The following is a 23,654-nucleotide window of genomic DNA, read 5'->3' as shown; positions in this document are numbered from 1 at the left end:
GTGGCTCTGAGCTGAACCCGCCTCCCTGTTTTGTCAGTATCTTTTTAGTGAAAGTTAGGACAGGTCACAGGCAATCGTGAATTTTTGTTTATTTCCCGCGACTTGTCGGAGATTTTTACTAAAAATATCTTAGCCTTACTCATGGTCACAAGCTTTCAAATAGTGGTTGGGAGGTTTCTCAGATTAATGCCAGATTTCTTTCTCCTTTTTATTAAAAGTTCTCTTTGTTATACAGAGACTCAGTGCTTCTGAGAGGGGACGTATTGCTTCTCGGAGGCACCTGGGGTGGTCTGAAGTTTTCCCAGATTACTGGGTGAGAGCTCCAGCTGGTTCTGTTTTGTATTGGAACCCCCTAGGTATTGAACCCGGACTGGGTTGCTGCCGCCTCCACCTGGGAGAAAGGTTAGTCCTGGCAAGAAAAGCAGAAAAATGACAGTAGGTTCCAAAGCCACTAAGAGTGTAATGTGCAAACCAGTGTGTTGAATCTGGGAGGTGACGCACAGAGCCCCTGGATCCTGACCCACAGGGATAATGGAGCCAAGGGCAATTCTTCACGGTGCTGACTGCTCATCGGGAATAATCCGTCTGCACTGACAATCCTAGGGAACAATATGATATATTCAAATCATGACACTGCAAGAGCCAATACCGGCCTAGTCCACAGTGAGTGACCCCTGGAGCTCCCAGGAGAGGCAAGGGAAGGGAACGCAGAAGAAGTGCCAGGACAGGATATTCTGTTCTGGTGCCTCAGACATCTAGGATACCCCTCGATAGTGACCGACTCTCACTGACACTTGTAATCACTTTCCCAGCTGGCACCCTACTCTGTCTAGGAACTCAGCACAGGGAACTGCTTCGCACCTTTCTAGCAGTAATGAGACCCAGCTACAGATGACTGTTTCCCAGGCGGGTACTGGAACAGAGCAGAGGACCTCTTACCGTCTTGGTGCTGGTGGTGGGGACAGCAGACATGGACAGATCGTATGTCTGAGATTTCGTGCTGAATGTTCGGAATCCCTTGATCCATCTCCTGTACTCCTCTCTCACCTGGAGAGTGAGGGACATGGTCACTGCACTATGTAACTAACGCTGAGAAGATCAGACATGGCCACCGCGAGGCCAGTGAAGGTGCTGGGGGGTTGATGACAGGCACGGGCGTTACCTGGCGATTGAGGAGACAGTGCACCAGGAAGATGAATGCTCCCTGCAGGCTGTTGACGATGGTGAATAAATACGCCATGGCCGTGGCTGCTGGGCCGACTTGGAGGAGACCAAGGATCCATGTGCAGCCCAGAATGAAGAGCTGGGCGATGGCTTTAAAGGTCAGTAACCTGGATAAAGGCACATGGAGAGATCCCGTTACAATAATCCTATGGAGAGCAATTGGGTCAGGAGGATCTGAGCAGGGTGGGGTGGAGCTACTGTCCCCTGCTTTCCTATGTGGGACAGGGTTACTCTCAATGCAAATGCACTGGGAATTCATTCCCATGGATCCTAGATATGCTGTTCCCCTCTTGCAATCCTTCATACCCTCCGGTGCCAAGGACCTTCCAAACTAAGGCATCTGACCCTCCAGGATTGTTTTGTTGCCTTCTCACCTGTGGTCTCTGAGGGTGGACACATCTGCATTGAGGGAGGAGAGTTTGTTTCTCAGGATCCACAGGGTAAGGACAAAGAACGTTATATTTATCTATGGGAAGAGTGCGAAATATTTCCTGTAAAACATCCCATCTGGGGCTGGTGACTCCAGCTGAGGCAGAGAACAATTCCCCACCCCCCAACTTCCCCAGGGGAATATGTAGGGACATTTGTTTCCCCCCCTACAAAAAACACTGCAGAGTGGAGCCCTCTCCCTTCCTCGTTCCTTGGGTCATTAACTCGACTAGACCAAACTCTTCTATCTTCACTTGGCAAAACTCCTGCTGACGTCCCTGGGAGCTGTGCCTGAGTAACGTCTGTGGGCCTGGGGATACAACACAGGGACTAATCCCGGGACTGATCACAGCAGATGAGCCAGGTGGGACCTAACTGGGTCTTTCCTTGTGTTTTATGGGCCACGTTTCATTCCCTGCTTCACTGAAATCAATGGGGTCGCAGAGGTGAGAGGAGAATGGGGCCCTGTGGTTCTGTGAGGTACCCACCAGGATTATGGCACAGACTGGTCCCAGGAAGCTCCAATGAAAGTCTCTGTTCAGGCTAAGCCAGCAGCTACAGGGAGGGAGGAAGAAGAAGGTGACTTTAATGGGATTACTGCCCTTTTTCAGTCCTGGGGGCAGAGAGGGGGTGTCACAGGGTAGCTGGCTCTCAAAAGCGAGATGGATCTCAGCCTGCCTGTGACATGGCCGACTCTCTTGCGGGCACCAGGCAAACAGCCCTTCCCATGTACCTCAGCGTCTCCTGCTTTCAGCCACCACTTCCTCTTCCAGCTCCTCAAATGACCCTTTCTGGTGTATGGGCGCAGTATTGATGGAGGGCCAGACATGCAGCGGAGGGACATTGACCTAGCTGCACTGAAGGAAGTGGAGCTGCCCTGATTTACACCAGCAGAGGATCTCGCCTGGGGTGTCTAGAACACGCCACACCCTGTTTTAGTGGCGTCACTCACTTTAGAGAGGGGATCCACAGGGATTTGCACTCTTAAGAAGGTGCATTTGTTTCCTACCCACCAGCCCCACAAACCCAGCCTGGGAGCTGGGCGTCAAGCTGGGATCTTTTTGGTTTGTTCTTCTGCATCATCGGTGGTGTGAGGCGTGTAGATGTCTGACAGGGAGCAACTCAACTGCAGCGCTCGGGGCAGCTTCGTGTCCCTGGGGATGGGAAGGGTCCCAGGGGGACATTCAGCTCCCAGGCAGGGTAAGCCGGGAAATCTAGGTTCAAGTCAGACCTGGGGTGAGCCGGACAAGCACATGGAAGCCCCATCCCAGCTCCCCTTCGGGACGGGCACTGCACGTACTGTGTGTAAGTTCCATAGCCTTCAGGATTCACCGCTGCAGAAATAGCCACCACCAGGGCTGGGAATCCGTAGCCGAACAGGTACATGAATCTCTTCTTGAACCGGCTGGCGCTGGTGTAATTCACGACCTGCAGGTTCCAGACGGTGAGGAAGAGGTGCAGCCCCTCCAGGAACATCCAGCTGAAGCAGGCCAGGAAGAGGTAGTGCAGGAGGCCAGCAATGACAGCACACGCCACCTGGGGGAGACAGAGAGCCCAGGGACACTGCGGTGGGGAAGGGAAATGCTGAGTATGGGGAGACCTGGCGGGGGGGGGGTCACACCGGGTTTCTTGTTAGCACAGCTCTCCAGGTACAGCGCTCCGTGACCCAGAGACGGCAGGTTCCTCGGTCTATGGAGGGTCCTGTGGGTGCACATTGCTGATGCAGGAAGGGAGCAGAGATTAGTGGTTAGAGCAGGGGAGCAGGGCTCAGGGGATCCAGGTTCTGTTCCCAAGCCCTGCCACAGAGTCCCTGGGTGACCTTGGGCAAGTCACATAGGAGAGGGATCGAGGCACAGGGAGACTGTGACATAGGGATAGAACTGGCTGAACTCCAGGGGTTGGGGACACTCAGAGCACTGTGCCCAGTGTGAAGGGACCTAAAGAGGTGCAAACAGCCCCCCGGGAATCCCCCCAGTGTCCTGCACAGCCCAGAATCCAGGGAGCACAAAGGGGTTCAAAGCCCCACACCCCAGCCCTGCTGCGAGTGGAGGCACAGAGCAGGGGAGAATCAGGCCATACCTGACTGCCGGGGCGGGTCACCACGGTGAGGAAGAGCAGGTCGGCCAGGAAGAGGCAGAGGCAGAGCTGCAGGTGGAGGGAGGTGCTGACGTTGCGGATGGAGCGGCACAGGAGGAAGGTGAGGATGGCGAGGAGGAGGCACAGCAGGGAGAGGGTCAGTCCCACGTAGGTGATGATGGTCAGTGGGTAGCTCTCCTGTAACACAGCAAAGGGAGAATCACCAGTGAGCCCAGCCCAGCCCCCTCGGCTCCGACTCAGCCTTTTCCCCAGCAAAGCCTCCAGTCGCTCTAGGGAGAGCTTTGCCCACGGCTGGGTGCGGAGCTCAGGGTCCTGCCCTGTGACCCTTGTCTCACGGTGAGATACCGTCACTGCGGTGGGAGCCATTAGGACGGCGAAGCTGGAGAGATGGTCACAGCTGCAGGTGGTGTGAGTGCTGTTCGTGTGCACGGCGGTGCAGCCGTCTGGAGACCAGCTGCCGTTCTCGGCCACCACTTTCCAGTAGACGCAGAGAGCCTCTTCCTCCTCTTTTTTGGCCTGGAAACACAACAGAATCATCCTCATCCTCACAGGACCACAGAACATCGTTTCTGTTATCACATGTCTACAGCAAACCCAAGGCCACTGACAGCTCCACGGCTCTCCCCACGCAGCCCCCAGTGCCCACTGGGGCCATCCCGGTGACAGCGGAGAGAGAACACAGATCCTGCTGCTGCAGCAAAAGCCCAGGCCCTGCTATTGGAGCGAAAGGGGAATAAATCCTTGCTAGCCGTTAGCACTGGGGAATGTGGCACATGGCTGAGCAGTTCCGACAGCATCCAGCAGAGGGCAATGCTGTGTGCACACATACCCATATGCACCCTAACCACTTCATTACCGTAACAAAGTGGTTCATTACCATATCCCCATATTGACTGGATACATATCACCTCAGGAAGGGATGCTGAGATAAAGTTTCTTGACACCTTAAATGACTGCTTCTTGCAGCAGCTGGTCCTGGAACCCACAAGACGAGAGGCAAATCTTAATTTAGTCCTAAGTGGAACACAGGATCAGGTCGAAGAGGTGAATATAACTGGACCACTTGGTAATAGTGACCATAATATAATAAAATTTAGCATCCCTGTATTGGGGAAAACTCCACAGCGGCCGAACACCGTAGCATTTAATTTCAGAAAGGGGGAACTACACAAAAATGAAGAGGTTAGTGAAACAGAAATTAAAAGGTACAGTACCAAAAGTAAAAACCCTGCAAGTTTTGTGGAAACGTTTTAAAGACACCATAATAGACTCTCAACTGAAATGTATGCCCCAATTTAAAAAACATAGTAAGAGAACCAAAAAAGAGCCACCGTGGTTAAACAACAAAGTAAAAGAAGCAGTGAGAGGCAAAAAGGCATCCTTTAAATAGTGGAAGATAAATCCTTATGAGGAAAATAGAAAAGCGCATAAACTCTGTCAAATGAAGAGTAAAAATATAATTAGAAAGACCAAAAAAAAATTTGAAGAACAGCAGGCTCAAGACTCCAAAAGTAAGAGCAAAAAATGTTTTAAATACATCAGAAGCAGAAATCCTGCTAAATAGCCAGTGGAGCTACGGGACGATCGAGATGCTAAAGGAGCGCTCAAAGATGAAAAGGCCATTGCGGAGAAACTAAATGAATTCTTTGAATCAGTTTTCACTGTTGAGGATGTGAGGGAGATTCCCAAACCTGAGCCATTCTTTTTGGGTGAAAGATCTGCGGAGCTGTGCCAAATTGAGGTGTCATTAGAGGAGGTTTTGGAACAAATCGATAAACTAAACAGTAATAAGTCTCCAGGACCTGATGGTCTTCACCCAAGAGTTCTAAAGGACCTTGAATGTGAAATTGCAGGACTATTAACTGTCATCTGTAACCTATCAATTAAATCAGTTTCTGTACCAAATGACTGGAGGTTAGCTAATGTGATGCCAATTTTTAAAAATGGCTCCTGAGGTGACCCTGGCAACTACGGGCCAGTAAGCTTCACTTCAGTGCTGGGAAAATTGGTTGAAACTATCACAAAGAACAAAATTGTCAGACACGTAGATGAACATAATTTGTTGGGAAATAGTCAACATGGTTTTTGTAAAGGGAAATCATGCTTCACCAATCTACTAGAATTCTTTGAGGGGGGTCAACAAGCATACGGACAAAGGAGATCCAGCGGATATAGTGTATGTAGATTTTCAGAAAGCCTTTGATAAGGTCCCTCACCAAAAGCTCTTAAGCAAAATAAGCAGTCATGGGAGAAAAGGGAAGGTCCTCTCATGGATTGGTAACTGTTTAAATGATAGACAACAAAGGGTAGGTATAAACGGTCAGTTTTCAGAATGGAGAGAGGTAAATAGTGGTGTCCCTGAGGGATCTGTACTGGGCCCAGTCCTATTTAACATATTCATAAAAATGATCTGGAAAAAGGGGTAAACAGTGAGGTGGCAAAATTTGCAGATGATACAAAACTGCTCAAGATAGTTAAGTCCCAGGGAGACTGCGAAGAGCTACAAAAAGATCTCACAAAACTGAGCGACTGGGCAACAAAATGGCAGATGAAATTCAATGTTGATAAATGCAAAGTAATGCACATTGGAAAACATAATCCTAACTATACATACAAAATGATGGGGTCTAAATTAGCTGTTACCACTCAAGAAAGAGATCTTGGAGTCAATGTGAATAGTTCTCCGAAATCATCCACTCAATGTGCAGTGGCAGTCAAAAAAGCAAACAGAATGTTGGGAATCATCAAGAAAGGGATTGATAGAAAATATCATATTGCCTCTGTATAAATCCATGGTACACCCACATCCTGAACACTGAATGCAGATATGGTCACCCCATCTCGAAATAGATATATTGTAATTGGAAAAGGTTCAGAAAAGGGCAACAAAAATGATTAAGGGTATAGAATGGCTTCCGTATGAGGAGAGATTAATAAGACTGGGACTTTTCAGCTTGGAAAAGAGGCAACTAAGGAGGGATATGATAGAGGTCTATAAAATCATGAGTGGTATAGTAAAAGTAAACAAGGAAGTGTTATTTACTCCTTCTCATAATACAAGAACAAGGAGCCACCAAATGAAATTAATAGGTAGAAGGTTTAAAACAAACACAAGAAAGTATTTGTTCATGCAACACACTGTTAACCTCTGGAACTCCTTGCCAGAGGGTGTTGCAAAGGTCAAGACTATATCAGGGTTCAAAAGGAAGGTAGATAGGCCCATCAATGGCTATTAGCCAGGATGGGCAGGAATGGTGTCCCTAGCCTCTTTTTGCAAGAAGCTGGGATTGGGTGACAGGGCATGGATCACTTGATGATAACCTGTCTGTTCATTCCCTTTGGTGCAGCTGCCATTGGCCACTGTCAGAGGACAGGATTCTGGGCGTGATTGACCTTTGGTCTGACCCAGTATGGCCGATCTTATGTTTCATGCTGATTCCCTGAACCCCACTATCTACAGAAAGCGGCTTTCCAGTTATTCCGGCTCAGGGGTGAGCTAGGCGGAGCTGTTTCCCTAGAGCACTTTGCAGAGCCCTGTGTCGTGGTGCGACCCCCCCGGTAACCTCCTCTAGTAACACAGCCCCAAGGCGTCAGGAATGAGGAGGCCTCCTCTTCTCAGGACCATCAGGAGCCAGAAAGGCAGCACAGTCCAAATGCCTGGCAGGAGATGGTGCCTTCTATATGCAACTCTGATAGTCCAGATACAGAGCAAACAAAAGGGGATCTCCCTCCACGCACCTGTTTATGTCGCAGGGTGAAGTTTGCGGGGCTGGAGAGATGAACGGGGCTCCCGTCTCCGACGGCCCCACTCACCACCCTGGAGTTGATGTGACTCTTCTCCAGCTTCCCACCAACCAGTAGATTTCCCTCGCTGAGACGTCTCGCACTGATGATGGAGTCCAGGGTGGAGTAGGAAATAAAAGCAGCAGCCCCCACACCTGTTGGGAGAGGACATGATCCCTCGTTAGGGAGATTGGGACACTATGGCAAAGAACGAGCCGGCCGGGTGCCCAGGGGTCACAGTGAGTCTGTGGCAGATCTGGGAATGGAGCCACAACTCTTAAGGTTTAGCCACTGGACCATGATACCTCCTCCCTCGGAGCCCCCAGGAACACGTCTGGCTGGTAACGTCCAGCTGCAGGATGCAGAGATGAAGATTCAGTTTTTCTCAGCGAGACCAGGAGAGGGGCTGGCCAGGGATGAGCGTCCCCTGGTGCTGGAGGATTTGGGGCCCTGAATCTGACAGCTAAAGGTCCACGTTACCTGGTCCCCACATCTCCATTTGGGGGTCTAGCTAGACTAGGGCGTCTCTGCCCTTTCCAGTCTCTGGGCCCACTTCATACCAGAGACCCTCTCATGAGCCGCCTCCCCTCTGTGCCCCCAACTCCTCACTGCTGGGGGCTCAAGCTGTGGGACAGGCAGGAACGAAGGTGTCAGCTCCATGGCCACAGCCTGAGAACCACATGCTCAGCCAGCAAGGAGCACTCCAGGGCTAGAGACAGAGGCCAGGGCCCGGCCTGGGGATCCATGGGGAGGGAGGGAGGAAGGGGGGAACCCAGACTGGGGTTCGGTGCCCGGGAACCACTCTGTGCCATGGTTTGGGCCCTGGGTGTCTCCATCCCCAGAATGGTACCTTGTGTGGCTGCCCCGGTGATTGTATCACAGTGCATGTCCATCGTCTCCTCGTGAGCTCTCAGCGTGAAGACCTCGCTGTGCTGGCTGCAGTTCCCTGTGACGAGCCGCGTCTGGATAGCTGCGGGGGGTGGGGGTGAGGAATGACAGAGCCCCTCGCTGTGAAACCACTTCCCTGGGAATCTGTCCATTCTGGGCCAGATCCACCCCCCTCCCACTCCGCTTGGAGCCAGAGGGCTTCAGGGCTCTTCCGCACTGCGGGAGGGGGAAATTTGGAGCCCCCCTCCAAGTTGCAATGACCACCCCCCATATCCCCTCCCCCCATTCTGGCTCTGTCTCCCTGGGGATGCTGCATCCCCCGAAGGGGGAGTAGTGGGGGTGGGGGGAGGCGCCTGGCTCAGTGTGGCAGCCCCTAGAGATGGAATTCCAAATATTACATTTAAACTCTTCTCAGACATTGCTTCTGGGGGCACTGGCGGGGCTGGGTTATCTTTCCTGGTGCAGGGGCCGTGCTGTTCTGTGTCAGTACTGAACACAGGCTCACATCACAATGGTATAAAGGCTCTAACTTCCAGTGGATTTGGGGCACAGTGTGTAACCTCGTATCTCACGGCAGCCAGTAGGTGGCGCTGAGAGCCACACATCCCCCCTCACCCAGAGACTCTGTGGTCACGTCCTGTGTTGTCCTCTCCGGAGACTGGAGCGCAATGGCCAGCGTGGACAGTTCCATTGTCTGCAGGACGAACGTTACAGCCGACACAACCTCGCCCTTGCCTCCACCGTCCAAGCGGGAGGTGCTGTTCAGGACCGAGTTGAAAGGGAGAGTCGCGTTCTGGGGACAGGAAAGGAAAGACCCTGGGAGTGAGGAGTTCGGGGGTTCAGGGGCCACGTCCCGTGAGTTCCCAGGGGACATCGGGCATCCCAGCCTCTCCCAGTTCAGGGGGTTGCAATGCTCTCAGCGGGGAAGCCCGTTACAAAGGGGGTCCCTGAGGCTGGCTCAGGGCCCCCGCTGGGACCTGAAGCTAACTGGGGCTAGAACCCTTTGTCATTCGTTCTTCGCTCCTGCTCCCCCATCCCTCCATTACAGATGCCAGGGAACAACATTGTCACAAGCCCACGGCTTCCTAGGCTGTCTCTATGCTGCATCTGGCAGCTGCTCAGAAATGTCTGGCATCTCACTGACAGATGAGCTGAAGGAGAATCCCCATTAACTGTTAACAGTATAGCACAGGGGCAGGCAACCTATGGCATGCGTGCTGAAGGCGGCACATGAGCTGATTTTTAGTGGCACTCACATCGCTCTGGTCCAGGCCACCGGTCCAGGCGGCTCTGCATTTTAATTTAATTTTAAATAAGCTTCTTAAACATTTTAAAAACCTTATTTACTTTACATACAGCAATAGTTTAGTTATATATTATAGATTTATAGAACGAGACCTTCTAAAAAACATTAAAATGTGTTACTGGCACGTGAAACTTTAAATTAGAGTGAATAAATGAAGAGTTGGCACACCGCTTCTGAAAGGTTGCCGACCCCTGGTATAGCACCTGTGATGAACAACAACAGTTCTGAACACTAGAGGGGGCATGTGGGTGGACAAACACCAACATGCACTCACACCACTAGAGCACATGTGCACACAGACACAAACACCACTTGAGGGTGCACCCACCCTCCCCACAGCAGAGGAGGGCACAGATCTTTTCTGAGGAGTATCTACATGTCTCCTTTCCCCCAGTGAGACTCCTAACCTGGCACAGCAGCACACAGGGCTCTGGGGCACACACAGGGGCACTAGTCTGCAGGGCACATTCAAGGGGCGGAGCCTCTCACCTCCAGTGATAACGTCACATTCCCGTCTCCAAACATGGACATCAAAATGTCGAAGGTCGAATTAAAGAAAGAGGAAAAAATGCTGCTTTCACCGCTCCGCTTTCCCTGCAGAGAGACCCGGGCAGAGGGTGAGTTCTGCAGGCGCTGAAGGGCGACCAACATTGGTGTTTGCCTTATGCAGGGCCTGATCCTGACACCCCTCATTGAGTGAATAAAGCTTTTATACCAGACGTGTCCAAGACATGTACGATGGTGCTGTTGCCACAGCGAGAGGTTCATGTGGAGAAAGGGAACAGTTTCTAGTAACAGCTGGAATACATCAAGGCTTGGGACAAAGCCCCTTTTTGTTCACATGGGTGCTGGATGCATTGACAGAAAGCAGCCAGAGAGTGGCCCCTTGGCACGTGAGTTTTGTAGCTGATGTAGTGCTTGTGGGGGAGAGAAAAGAGGAAGTGAAGGAAGATGCAGAGAGACATGCAGGTGCATATTGAAAGAAACAGCATGAAAATCAGCAGAAGAAATCACAGTACATGGTCTGTAGATTCAGTGCTCTCCTGCAGGAAGACAATGGGTGTGTAAGTCTGCGGACCAGCCACTAGCAAAGCTACAGAAGTTTTAGAAGGTTCAATATCAATTTGAAACCCCCTAGAATATAATAAGTTGATAAGTTTGTTTATGAGGTTATGTGAAACAGTGTCAAAAGCCTTTCTAAGGTCAATATGACACATGCACCTGACGAAGTGAGTATTCACCCACGAAAGCTTATGTTCCAATATGTCTGTAAGGTGCCACAGGACCCTTTGTTGCTTTTTACAGATCCACACTAACACCGCTACCCCTGTGATACTTGACAAGGTGATAAATAACAGTCAGCATGGATTTGTCAAGAACAAATCCCATCAAATCAACAGCTTTCTTTCGTAGGGTAAAAAGCCTCGTGGATAGCTGGGAAGTAGTAGACATGGTATATATTGACCTTAGTAAGGTTTTTGACACTGTCTCACGTAATCGCATAAACAAACAAGGGAAATACAACCTATATGGAGCCACTCTAAGGTGGGTGAATAACTAGTGGGAAAACCGTTCCCAGAGAGTAGTTATCAGTGGTTCACAGTCAAGCTGGAAGGGCGTATCCAGTGGGCTTCTGCAAGGATCAGTTCTGGGTCTGGCTCTGTTCAGTATCTTCATCAATGATTTAGAGAATGGCACACAGAGAACACTTATAAAGTTTGTGGATGATACCAATCTGGGAGGGGTTGTAAGTGCTTTGGAGAATAGGATTAAAATTCAAAATGATCTGGACAAAGTGGAGAAATGATCTGAAGAAAATAGGATGAAATTCTATTAGGCCTCAACTGGAGTATTGTGTCCAGTTCTGGTGCCACATTTCATGAAGGACGTGGACAAGTTGCAGAAAGTCCAGAGAAGAGTGAGAAAAGTGATCAATGGTCTAGAAAACACGACCTATGAGGGAAGATTGAAAAAACTGCATTTGTTTAGTCTGGAAAAAAGAAGATTGAGAAGGGACATGATAACAGTTTTCAAATAGATGAAGGGTTGTTACAAGGAGGAGGGAGAAGAATTGTTCTCCTTAACCTCTGACGATAGGACAAGAAGCAATGGGCTTAAATTGCAGCAAGGACAGTTTAAACTGGACACTAGAAAAAGTTTCTTGTCAGGATAATTAAGAACTAGAATAAATTGCCTAGGGAGATTGTGGAATCTCCATCACTGGAGATTTTTAAGAGCAGGTTGGACAAACACCTGTCAGGGATGGTCTAGATAATACTTATTCCTGCCATCACTGCAGGGAACTGGACTAGATGGCCTCTCAAGGTCCCTTCTATTCCTATAATACTATGATATCACAGGAAAACGATGAACTCAACAAAAAACGTATAAGCAGACTGGGAAAGTCATGGAGTAAAGGGAGAGAAGTGAGGGGGTTCTCTGAGAAAGGAGAACATCTGTCAAATAGAAAAGTAAGATCTAGAAGATGGTCATCAGGCCTGCACTTTTGTATGGTTCCAAAATCAGGGGACTGAGGAAGAGCCAGGAGCTATTCATGAAGACAGAGGAAGTGAAAATGTTAAAATGGATGCTTGGAGTTACAAGGACGGGCCATGTTTGACATGAGGGAATTAGGGCAAGTGAAAATAGGACCAATGATAGAGATGCTGAGGGATCCACGCTCAGATGGTGTGGGCCTGTGACAAGAAGGTCAGAAGAACAAACAGGAAACAAGGTGCTAAACTTAGATGCAGAAGATAAGAGGATTGGGAGACTCCAGACTAGATGGGGGGCTCAGGCTGTCATACAAAAGGATGTGATGAGCTGTGGAGTTTCTGAGGAACTGCTTCAAGACAAACTGGAATGGAGAAGGACTTGAATAGCTGATCGCATGTAGATGGGACTAGCCTAGAAGGATGAGGAGGATCGAGTCCCAGGGATGAAAGGAACAAACACAGTATTGCTCTGATCTTGGATTGGGGTTTACATGGATCACCGTAATAGCAACAGCAAAGGTTTTTGTCTGGGAATTTCCATATTGGTGGTAAAACACACAGAGCAAAATCCCCAACAAATGAACAATGGGGTCAAACGTACCTGCAGAGAGAAATTCCTGAACGTCTCTTTGATGGCCACGAACTGAACACTGGAGTTAATGCTGGGGACTTGGAGCGATGGGAAGAGAGGAGCAGTCATTAGAGTTTTCACATCAGATTTTCATATTAACTCACTCCTGCCTAGGGGAAAATCCCCTTCTCTTCCCAGCCCCGATGGCCGCTCTCTGTCCACATGCCAGTCCTGCCCTGCCAATAGTTTAACATGCGGCTGCTACAAAACTCCCATCTCCCTCCCTTCCTCCCCGTCTCACTCTCTCTCTCTCCCCCCTCCATTTACAGTCCACTTTTCCTGTCCCTGCTGCTCCTGTGGTTTGGTTCTGGACCCAGCTCCCAGTGGACGGGATTTGGCCGGCTGGGCAGGCAGACTGGTAACTCCCGTCGTTGTTGTTGCACTGGGCTCTCTCTGTCCCCCCAGCTCCATACCTGAAGCAGCAGGCCTGGACAGGGGTGAAGAACCCCTGAGGCTGCAGAAGGAGCTGAGGTGCCCGGGGGGTGCAGAGGCACATGTGCAGGCTGCAGGGAGCAGAACTAATTGCTGGGCTGGGTGAGGGGCACAGAATGAATTAACCATAATGTGGGGGGATTGGTGGAGAAGCTGGAGGCTCTGTGCCGTCAGGAACCAGAGATCTCCTGCTGTGTGGACAGAACCACTGTAACCTACCCAGGGAAGAGCGGGCAGTGCGGGAATGGCCACCAGCACACGGGAGGGTGGCTTCATAAGTCAAAATACAGACCCGACACGATGAGAGGAAAAAAATCCCACAATTTTGGGGCCAATCTACTGATTTTGGGGGTCTGACTCCTGATCTCTGCGCTCCTGGGGTTGGTGACACTGAGATTCCCACCCAGAGGGCTTGGCCAGCGCCCTCTCTGCTCCCTGCCAGCAGAGGCTGGGCCTGCTCTGAGTTCACATGGGAGGAGAAGGGAGCCACCAGAGCCTAACGGGCCTGGCCTCATAGTCACGGGTTCTGGGCACTGAAATCACTGGGGGCTGGGAACGCCCAGCACATCTGATAGAGAGCAGGGGATCCCACTTGAGAGAAAACTTTTTTTGATGGCTTAAGTTCACTCACAAGGGCCCCCCACAGCCTAGGCCTCCTCCCGGTGGGTCCAGATTCTGCTCTCACACTGGGGTAAATCTGGAGATACTCTGGAACTGTGGCCAATGGGAGCTGCGGAGGCGGTGCCTGCAGGTGGAGGCAGTGCGCGGAGACTCCTGACCCACCCCCCATGAGCCACAAGGACCTGCCAGCTACTTCCGGGAGCAGTGCAGGGCCAGGGTAGGAAGAGAGCCTGCCTAGGCCTGTTTTGCTGTCGACCGGGACCCACCGAGCTAAGCGCCACCCGGCTGGAGCCCACAACCTTTACCCCCTCCCGCAACCCCAATCCTCTGCCCTAGCCGTGAGCCGCCTCCCAGATCCCACACCCCTTACCACACTCCAACCTGCTACCCCAGCCCTGAGCTCCCTCCCTTACCGAAACTCCCTCCCAGAGCCTGCACCCCACAACCCTCCCCCCACAAACCCACCTGCACCCCAGCCCCCTTCCCCAGGCTCAGCCCAGAGCCCGCACCCCCTCCCACACCCCAAACCCCTGCCCCATACTGTGAAAGTGAGTAAGAGTGGGCGAAAGGGAGGGAGAGGGATGCAGTGGGCAGGGCGGGGCCTTGGAGAAAGGGAGGGAGAAGGGTGTTTTGGTTTGTGTGATTAGACAGTTGGCAGCCCTAGGGAAGAGACGCTCCGCCCCTGGGGGCCCTGCTCACCCACTCCCCGGCCTGGCTCCGGCACGGATCAGTCTCATTCCAGCCTGGCCCTGATGTGGCCCCTAACCCGCTCCCCAAGCCAGACCTGGGCATGCTGGTGCCTGTGGCTCTGACATAACTGGAAACACCCCAGTGGACGGACAGACTGGGCTGGGGGAAGGTGAGAGCCCCAGACCCATTCCCAGCTCCCTGCCCCCTTAGGCAAGACCTCTGCCTGTATAGCCCCAGACGCTGCTCAGCCCCCCAGGTGCCTCCTCCATGTTCCCAGCTGCAGGACCCACCTTTGCACACCGTCGTGTTCCCATTGGAGGGGATGTAGCCAGCCAGGCACTCACACCGGTAGCTCCCATTGGTGTTGATGCACATGGTCTTGGGCCCACAGATATCTGTGGTCTTGTTGCACTCGTCGATGTCTGAGAGGGGAAAGCGGGGGGAGGGTGTCACACACAGCATGGCTGGGAGCACATTGGGGTGAATGACATGGAGCCCCCAATTTTAGGGGGCTTAGGGGGCTTAGTCTGTCTGTCAGTCTGTCTGCTCCATCTAACTCCTCCCCCATTCAATTCTGCTTTCTTCCCTGCTAATTGGTGGCGATCCTTCCTGAGGAAGTAGGGGCAGGGCCCCTGAAGAAAGCTAAACTCTCCCCGATATTTATCCATAACGCTTCTGCTTCTCACAGAAATCCTTGTGGCTAAAATCCCCTTCACCTGGACATCAGCAAACAAGTCAATCAGTGGGGAGAGTCCAGAGCGCTCACGGATCCTTCCCTTGGGCCGTGCTCCAGCAGCTCTTTCTCAGACTCCTCTTCTCTCTCTTTCCCGTGGCAGCGTTTTGCTATTTCCCGCTACGCCCCTTCCCCTCGGTCGTTATTTGCATAAAAGCAGCACCCAGAGCACTGCACCCACACGGCCATAAAGAGCCTCTAGACTAAATAGACAAGAGGTGGGAGAGAAAACTGAGGCAGGGAATTGCCCAAGGACACTCAGCAGGAACAGAGCTGGGACTAGAACCCAGTTCTCATAGCGTATCCACTAGACCTGTCCCTTTCAGCTTATTTCCTCCAGAGAAGGCCAAGAATGTATCTCCCCTGCCTCACCATGCAGATTTTACCCTCTGCTCCCCCTCACTGAGAGGAGCTTTGTGTCTCCTGGCTCACGGCCGGGAGTGCATCAGGGCTGGAAAAAATCCCTTGTTCCTTTGGCAGAAATCTTAACTTTTGCTCCATTGTTAAACCTCTTGGAAGGCAACGAGCCTACGCCATGCCTGTGAGGGGACCTGTATGTGCCGACCTCTTGATGATGATGCTGTGCCTCAGAACAAGGAGAGAGCAAGTTTGTCCTGCTCTAGTGGCTGGTTCCCATAAGTAGATAACAGCCTGCTACAATGACTGGCTAATGGAGTTACTCCCTTAGCTCCAGCAGCTGAGATGTGTCCTTTCAGTAGACAGATCCTGGGTTTGATTCCTGCTGATGACCCAAGCTGGTTCCTTTGGGATGTCAGCTCCTTCCCCAGCCTTAGCAGCTGCTGAGGGTTCGGTTAATGGGTTCCAGAAACCTGTGAGCCTTTTGTCCAACAGAGTCCTCGGCTCCTTCTCAGCCCAGTTTGCTTTGCAAAGATCTGACCTTCCCCCACTTCAGTGCTGTGCTACGAAAGAGCATCTTGGGCTCTGATTGCAGGTTTGGGGGGATGTTGCAGCTTCTAACAACCTCCCCTACTCTCGTGCCTCGGTGGAATTACGCAGCATGACAAGAGACATGGCGACCTTCAATCCCGGGGCTCGGTTTCCAATTTGTAAGACAGGCTGGGAGTCAGAACAGACACTTTGCCCGGGTGGGGCGCAGAGAAAGAGCGAGACCTCAGGGCAACCTGGTTAGTTTCCCCATCCAGGCATGCGGGTTAGTGTCAGAGATCCTAGGTCAGTTCAGTGATGATGCATTAACAGCATTGCCAATGCCAAGCAGTCAATAAAAGCCCCAAACCATGAGTCAGGCTGCAAAAAAGTCACGAGATCGGTTTAAAAACTGCAAGATTTTTTTAAAATCCATTTTGGCTTCGTTTTGGATGACTCTGGTTTGGGAGCTCTTGGTCACCCCAGCGTAACATTTTGCAGTTTTTCCTCCGCCATGTGGACCTGGGCCTAATTTTGATTTTAGCCAAAAGCAGAATCACGTGACTCCAGGAGGTGGGGCTTTAAGGCAAGGCCACGCGTTAGCAACACTGCAGAAAAGCCAGAAGCAGCATGCCTGTGCCACAATTGTTTCCAGCTCCTGTTGTACCTGTGCAGATCTTACACGTATCCTTTTGACTCTTTCCAAATCCCCAACTGCATTTACACATGTAGCTCCCTGGCATGTTGATGCAGTTCCCGTGGGGCTCAAAGATTGTGGCGTTTCGCTGGCACTCGTCAATGTTTGCAAGGAGAGAGAAAGCGCTAGGTCAGGCTGATCTAGGAGCTGCATCTTGGGCACTGGGGTGACGGGGCTGGTTACAGCCAGGAGTTCGGTTACTCGGTCAGCAAACAGGAGCAAGTGGCTATTGTCCGGAATGAGCCGCTCCAGCTGGGAAGGGAAAAGCAGCCCTGCCAGGACACGCGCCTGCTGCTTCCTAAAGTTATCAAGCAGATCAGGTGATGCCCAGTGCTGCAATACCAGTGCAGACGGCAATGGCTGAATGAGCCATGAGTTGCCAAGCACTGCAGCTATTCCCTGCTACCCAGGACCCATGGAGGAGGATCGGGGGTGGGGCTGGAGCACACTGTGCTGTGGCTATTCTCTCCTCCCCAGGGCCTGTAGGGGGCAGAGCGCAAAGTGCTATTTCCATGGCCCAGACACGAGGCCCTTTCCCAGGTTCAGGGGGACACTAGCAGCCCAGATGCTGCGTGCTGGGGCCAGCGAGGGTCCCCTCCCCTCTCCCCAGCACATCTCTGCAGCACAAGGAGTTTGCTCCGTGGGTCTGTTTATTCCCCATCCAAGTGCCGGGCACAGGGGTGAGCCTGTCCCCGTGCTCTGTGGGAGCAGCACCAGGCCTGGAAGGAACATTTCTCTGTGGAAGGGGGGAACTCAGCTGGTGGGGGCCAGGGGAGAGCTCACCCTGGCAGCTGTTCTCACTCGCGTGGGTGAACTTGGATTTCCCAGTGCTGGGCTCGTAGCCATTGGTGCAGCTGCAACAGTAATTCCCAGAAATATTGGTGCAGTTTGCGTGGGGTCCACAGTCTGGCGGGCTCGGGACCAGACACTCGTCAATATGTGCAAGACAAGAGGGGATCTTCTGTACAGTCCTGCTAGGGAGATGTTCCTGTATCACCCACCTGCACTGAGCTGGGTGACGGGACCCAAGCGACCAGGCCCCTGGGATCTTAACAATCACAGGCCTGACTCTCAGCGCTAGGCTGCTCTGGCAGCAGAACGGCCCCTTGAGAATCTTTTACCCACAAAAGGGGCCACCCATCTGCTGTGGGGCTGCTGCAGGGGGTCTGCGGGAGCAGGTGAGGATCACGTCTCATCACAGCCTCGGGCCACTGCCAAAGACAAAAAAAGTCCCAGTGCAGCACCACACCTGGAAGGAGCATTTGTGTGTGCGGGGGGGGGGAGAGGGTCTCAGCAGGTGGGAGCCAGGGGAAAGCTCACCCTGGCAGCTGTTCTCACTCGCGTGCATGAACTTCACTTTCCCAGAGCTGGGCTCATAGCCATCGATGCAGGTGCAGGAGTAACTCCCAGGCACGTTGGTGCAGTTTGCGTGGGGTCCACACTCTGCCGGGCTCGGGACCTGACACTCGTTAATATCACAGGCCTGGTTCTCAGCTGCACTCAAGCAGCACTAGGCTGCTCTGGCAGCAGAACGGCCCCTTGAGAATCCTTTACCCTACAAAAGGGGCCACCCCAGCTACTGTGGGGCTGCTGTAGGGGGTCAGTGGGAACAGGTGAGGATCATGTCTCATCACAGCCTCGCTGACGCCCTCAGGCCACTACCAAAGCCAGAAAAAGTCCCGGTGCAGCACCAGACCTGGAACGAGCATTTGTGTGTGCGAGGGGGGGTCTCAGCAGGTGGTGCCAGGGGAGAGCTCACCCTGGCAGCTGTTCTCACTCGCGTGTGTGAACTTGTCTTTCCCAGAGCTGGGCTCATAGCCATCGATGCAGGTGCAGGAGTAATTCCCAGGCACGTTGGTGCAGTTTGCGTGGGGTCCACAGTCTGCCGGGCTCGGGCCCTGACACTCGTTAATATCTGCAAGACAAGAGGGGATGTTCTGTACAGTGCTGCTAGGGAGACGTTCCTGTATCACCCACCTGCACTGAGCTGGGTGATGGGACCCAGGTGACCGGGCCCCCAGCAGCTTAACAATCACAGGCCTGGTTCTCAGCTACACTCAGGAAGCTGCTCTGGCAGGGGAACGGCCACTGGAGAATCCCCCACCCTGCAAAAGGGGCCACCCCAGCTGGTGTGGAGCTGCTGTCGGGGGTCTGCGGAAGCAGGTGAGGATCATGTCTCATCACAGCATCGCTGACAACCTCAGTCCACTGTGAAAGCCAGAAAAAGTCCCGGTGCAGCACCAGACCTGGAACGAGCATTTGTGTGTGCGAGGGGGGGGTCTCAGCAGGTGGGGGCAGGGGAGAGCTCACCCTGGCAGCTGTTCTCACTCGCGTGCATGAACTTCGCTTTCCCAGAGCTGGGCTCATAGCCATCGATGCAGGTGCAGTAGTAACTCCCAGGCACGTTGGTGCAGTTTGTGTGGGGTCCGCAGTCTGCCGGGCTCGGGCCCTGACACTCGTTAATATCTGCAAGACAAAAGGGGATGTTTTGTACAGTCCTGCTAGGGAGATGTTCCTGTATCACCCACCTGCACTGAGCTGGGTGATGGGACCCAGGCGACCGGGCCCCCAGCAGCTTAACAATCACAGGCCTGGTTCTCAGCTACACTCAGGCGGCACTAGGCTGCTCTGGCAGGGAACGGCGACTGGAGAATCCCCCACCCTGCAAAAGGGGCCACCCCAGCTGCTGTGGAGATGCTGTAGGGGTCCTGCACCCACCCTGCTCCTAGCCACTGAGGTAGGGGCCGAGGCAGGTGCCCAGCACTGCAGCTATTCCCTGCCCCCCAGGACCCAGGGCGGAGGATCGGGGGCGTGGCTGGGGCACACTGTGCTGTGGCTATTCTCTCCTCCCCAGGGCCCATAGGGGGCAGAGCGCACGGTGCTATTTCCATGGCCCAGTCACGAGGCCCCTTCCCAGCTCAGGGGGACACTAGCAGCTCAGATGCTGCGTGCTGGGGCCAGCGAGGGTCCCCTCCCCTCTCCCCAGCACATCACTGGAGCACAAGGAGTTTGCTGTGTGGGTCTGTTTATCCACCATCCAAGCGCCGGGCACAGGGGTGAGCCTGTCCCCGTGCTCTGCGGGAGCAGCACCAGGCCTGTAAGAATCATTTGTCTGTGGAAGGGGGGAGCTCAGCAGGTGGGGGACCAGAGGAGAGCTCACCCTGGCAGCTGTTCTCACTCGCGTGGGTGAACTTGGCTTTCCCAGTGCTGGGCTCGTAGCCATTGGTGCAGCTGCAGGAGTAATTCCCAGACATATTAGTGCAGTTTGCGTGGGGTCCGCAGTCTGGCGGGCTCGGGCCCAGACACTCGTCAATATCTGCAAGACAAGAGGGGATGTTCTGTACAGTCCTGCTAGGGAGATGTTCCTGTATCACCCACCTTCACTGAGCTGGGTGACGGGACCCAAGCGACCAGGCCCCTGGGAGCTTAACAATCACAGGCCTGACTCTCAGCTGCACTCAAGCAGCACTAGGCTGCTCTGGCAGCAGAACGGCCCCTTGAGAATCCTTTACCCTACAAAAGGGGCCACCCCAGCTGCTGTGGGGCTGCTGTAGGGGGTCAGTGGGAGCAGGTGAGGATCATGTCTCATCACAGCCTCGCTGACGCCCTCAGGCCACTACCAAAGCAGAAAAAGTCCCGGTGCAGCACCAGACCTGGAACGAGTATTTGTGTGTGCGAGGGGGGGTCTCAGCAGGTGGGGCCAGGGGAGAGCTCACCCTGGCAGCTGTTCTCACTCGCGTGTGTGAACTTGGCTTTCCCAGAGCTGGGCTCATAGCCATCGATGCAGGTGCAGGAGTAATTCCCAGGCACGTTGGTGCAGTTTGCGTGGGGTCCACAGTCTGCCGGGCTCGGGCCCTGACACTCGTTAATATCTGCAAGACAAGAGGGGATGTTCTGTACATTGCTGCTAGGGAGAAGTTCCTGTATCACCCACCTGCACTGAGCTGGGTGATGGGACCCAGGCGACCGGGCCCCCAGCAGCTTAACAATCACAGGCCTGACTCTCACCTACACTCAGGCGGCTGCTCTGGCAGGGGAACGGCCACTGGAGAATCCCCCACCCTGCAAAAGGGGCCACCCCGACTGGTGTGGAGCTGCTGTCGGGGCCCTGCCCCCACCCTGCTCCTAGCCCCTGATGTAGGGCCAAGGCCGGGGCCCAGCACTGCAGCTATTCCCTGCCCCCCAGGACCCATGGGGGAGGATCGGGGGTGGGGCTGGGGCACACTGTGCTGTGGCTATTCTCTCCTCCCCAGGGCGCATAGGGGGCAGAGCGCACGGTGCTATTTCCATGGCCCAGACACGAGGCCCCTTCCCAGCTCAGGGGGGCACTAGCATCCCAGATGCTGGGGCCAGCGAGGGTCCCCTCCCCTCTTCCCAGCGCATCTCTGCAGCACAAGGAGTTTGCTCTGTGGATCTGTTAATTCTCTGTCCAAGCGTCGGGCACAGGGGTGAGCACGGCCCCATGTTCTGCGGGAGCAGCACCAGGCCTGGAAGGAACATTTGTCTGTGGAAGGGGGGATCTCAGCTGGTGGGGGCCAGGGGAGAGCTCACCCTGGCAGCTGTTCTCACTCGCGTGGGTGAACTTGGCTTTCCCAGCGCTGGGCTCGTAGCCATTGGTGCAGCTGCAGGAGTAATTCCCAGAAATATTGGTGCAGTTTGCGTGGGGTCCGCAGTCTGGCGGGCTCGGGCCCAGACACTCGTCAATATCTGCAAGACAAGAGGGGATCTTCTGTACAGTCCTGCTAGGGAGATGTTCCTGTAGCACCCACCTTCACTGAGCTGGGTGACGGGACCCAGGCGACCAGGCCCCTGGGAGCTTAACAATCACAGGCCTGACTCTCAGCTGCACTCAATTAGCACTAGGCTGCTCTGGCAGAAGAACGGCCCCTTGAGAATCCTTTACCCTACAAAAGGGGCCACCCCAGCTGCTGTGGGGCTGCTGTAGGGGGTCAGTGGGAGCAGGTGAGGATCATGTCTCATCACAGCCTCGCAGACACCCTCAGGCCACTACCAAAGCCAGAAAAAGTCCCGGTGCAGCACCAGACCTGGATCGAGCATTTTTGTATGCGAGGCGGGGGGCGGGTCTCAGCAGGTGGGTCCAGGGGAGAGCTCACCCTGGCAGCTGTTCTCACTCGCATGCATGAACTTCACTTTCCCAGAGCTGGGCTCATAGCCATCAATGCAGGTGCAGGAGTAATTCCCAGGCACGTTGGTGCAGTTTCCGTGGGGTCCACAGTCTGCTGGGCTCGGGCCCTGACACTCGTCAATATCTGCAACACAAGAGGGGACGCTCTGTACAGTCCTGCTAGGGAGACGTTCCTGCATCGTCCACCTGTACTGAGCTGTGTGACGGGAACCAAGCGACCGGGTACCTGGGATCTTAACAATCACAGGCCTGACTCTCAGCTGCACTCAAGCGGCACTAGGCTGCTCTGGCAGCGGAACGGCCACTTGAGAATCCCCCACCCTGCAAAAGGTGCCACCCCAACTGGTGTGGAGCTGCTGTCGTGGTCCTGCACCCACCCTGCTCCTAGCCCCTGATGTAGAGGCTGAGGTCAGGGTGCCCAACACTGCAGCTATTCCCTGCCCCCCAGGACCCATGGGGAGGATCGGGGGTGTGGCTGGGGCACACTGTGCTGTGGCTATTCTCTCCTCACCAGGGCCCATAGGGGGCAGAGCGCACGGTGCTATTTCCATGGTTCATACACGAGGCCCCTTCCCAGCTCAGGGGGACACTAGCAGGCCAGATGCTGCGTGCTGGGGCCAGCGAGGGTCCCCTCCCCTCTCCCCAGCGCATCTCTGCAGCACAAGGAGTTTGCTGTGTGCGTCTGTTTATCCCACATCCAAGCGCCAGGCACAGGGGTGAGCCTGTCCCCGTGCTCTGCGGGAGCAGCACCAGGCCTGGAAGAATCATTTGTCTGTGGAAGGGGGGATCTCAGCTGGTGGGGGACCAGAGGAGAGCTCACCCTCGCAGCTGTTCTGACTCGTGTGGGTGAACTTGGTTTTCCCAGTGCTGGGCTCGTAGCCATTGGTGCAGCTGCAGGAGTAATTCCCAGGCATATTTGTGCAGTTTGCGTGGGGTCCGCAGTCTGCCGGGCTCGGGCCCAGACACTCGTCAATATCTGCAAGACAAGAGGGGTTCTTCTGTACAGTCCTGCTAGGGAGATATTCCTGTATCACCCACCTGCACTGAGCTGGGTGACGGGACCCAAGCGACAGGCCCCTGGGATCTTAACAATCACAGGCCTGAGTCTCAGTGCTAGGCTGCTCTGGCAGCAGAACGGCCCCTTGAGAATCCTTTACCCACAAAAGGGGCCACCCCAGCTGCTGTGGGGCTGCTGTAGGGGGTCTGCGGAAGCAGGTGAGGATCATGTCTCATCACAGCCTCGCTGACAACCTCAGTCCACTGTGAAAGCCAGAAAAAGTCCCGGTGCAGCACCAGACCTGGAACGAGCATTTGTGTGTGCGAGGGGGGATCTCAGCAGGTGGGGCCAGGGGAGAGCTCACCCTGGCAGCTGTTCTCACTCGCGTGCATGAAATTCGCTTTCCCAGAACTGGGCTCATAGCCATCGATGCAGGTGCAGTAATAACTCTCAGGCACGTTGGTGCAGTTTGCGTGGGGTCCGCAGTCTGCCGGGCTCGGGCCCTGACACTCGTTAATATCTGCAAGACAAGAGGGGATGTTTTGTACAGTCCTGCTAGGGAGATGTTCCTGTATCACCCACCTGCACTGAGCTGGGTGA

General features: G+C 53.8%; 1 protein-coding gene across 4 annotated transcripts; it reads right to left on the bottom strand.

Moving 5' to 3' along the window:
• Positions 1–228: 228 nt before the first annotated feature.
• Positions 229–21,605, bottom strand: LOC123351385 (adhesion G protein-coupled receptor E3-like). Of its 4 annotated transcripts, XM_044990686.1 has the most exons (18): positions 21,463–21,605; positions 20,628–20,783; positions 20,072–20,227; positions 18,671–18,826; positions 14,887–15,018; positions 12,824–12,891; positions 10,217–10,321; positions 9,037–9,214; positions 8,384–8,503; positions 7,489–7,688; positions 4,096–4,266; positions 3,733–3,927; positions 2,954–3,189; positions 2,142–2,208; positions 1,599–1,690; positions 1,163–1,331; positions 940–1,047; positions 229–599 (listed from the first exon to the last, which is right to left on the bottom strand). In XM_044990686.1, exons 3-18 carry the CDS (start codon positions 20,163–20,165, stop codon positions 552–554), a joined length of 2,139 nt encoding a protein of 712 aa, XP_044846621.1. In that variant the 5' UTR covers positions 20,166–20,227; positions 20,628–20,783; positions 21,463–21,605; the 3' UTR covers positions 229–551. The 4 variants fall into 4 exon arrangements, with proteins under 4 accessions (XP_044846621.1, XP_044846620.1, XP_044846623.1 ...); XM_044990685.1 differs by lacking the exon at positions 229–599 and having other exon boundaries at positions 886–1,047; XM_044990688.1 differs by lacking the exons at positions 229–599; positions 14,887–15,018; positions 18,671–18,826; ... (1 more) ...; positions 20,628–20,783; positions 21,463–21,605 and having other exon boundaries at positions 886–1,047; positions 2,954–3,216; positions 12,824–13,323.
• Between the last annotated feature and the right edge of the window lie 2,049 nt (positions 21,606–23,654).

This window comes from Mauremys mutica, chromosome 17 (assembly GCF_020497125.1).
Source record: "Mauremys mutica isolate MM-2020 ecotype Southern chromosome 17, ASM2049712v1, whole genome shotgun sequence".
Lineage (NCBI taxonomy): Eukaryota > Metazoa > Chordata > Testudines > Geoemydidae > Mauremys > Mauremys mutica.
Note: the sequence above shows the minus strand (reverse complement) of the source record. Positions and strands in the feature narration are given on the sequence as shown.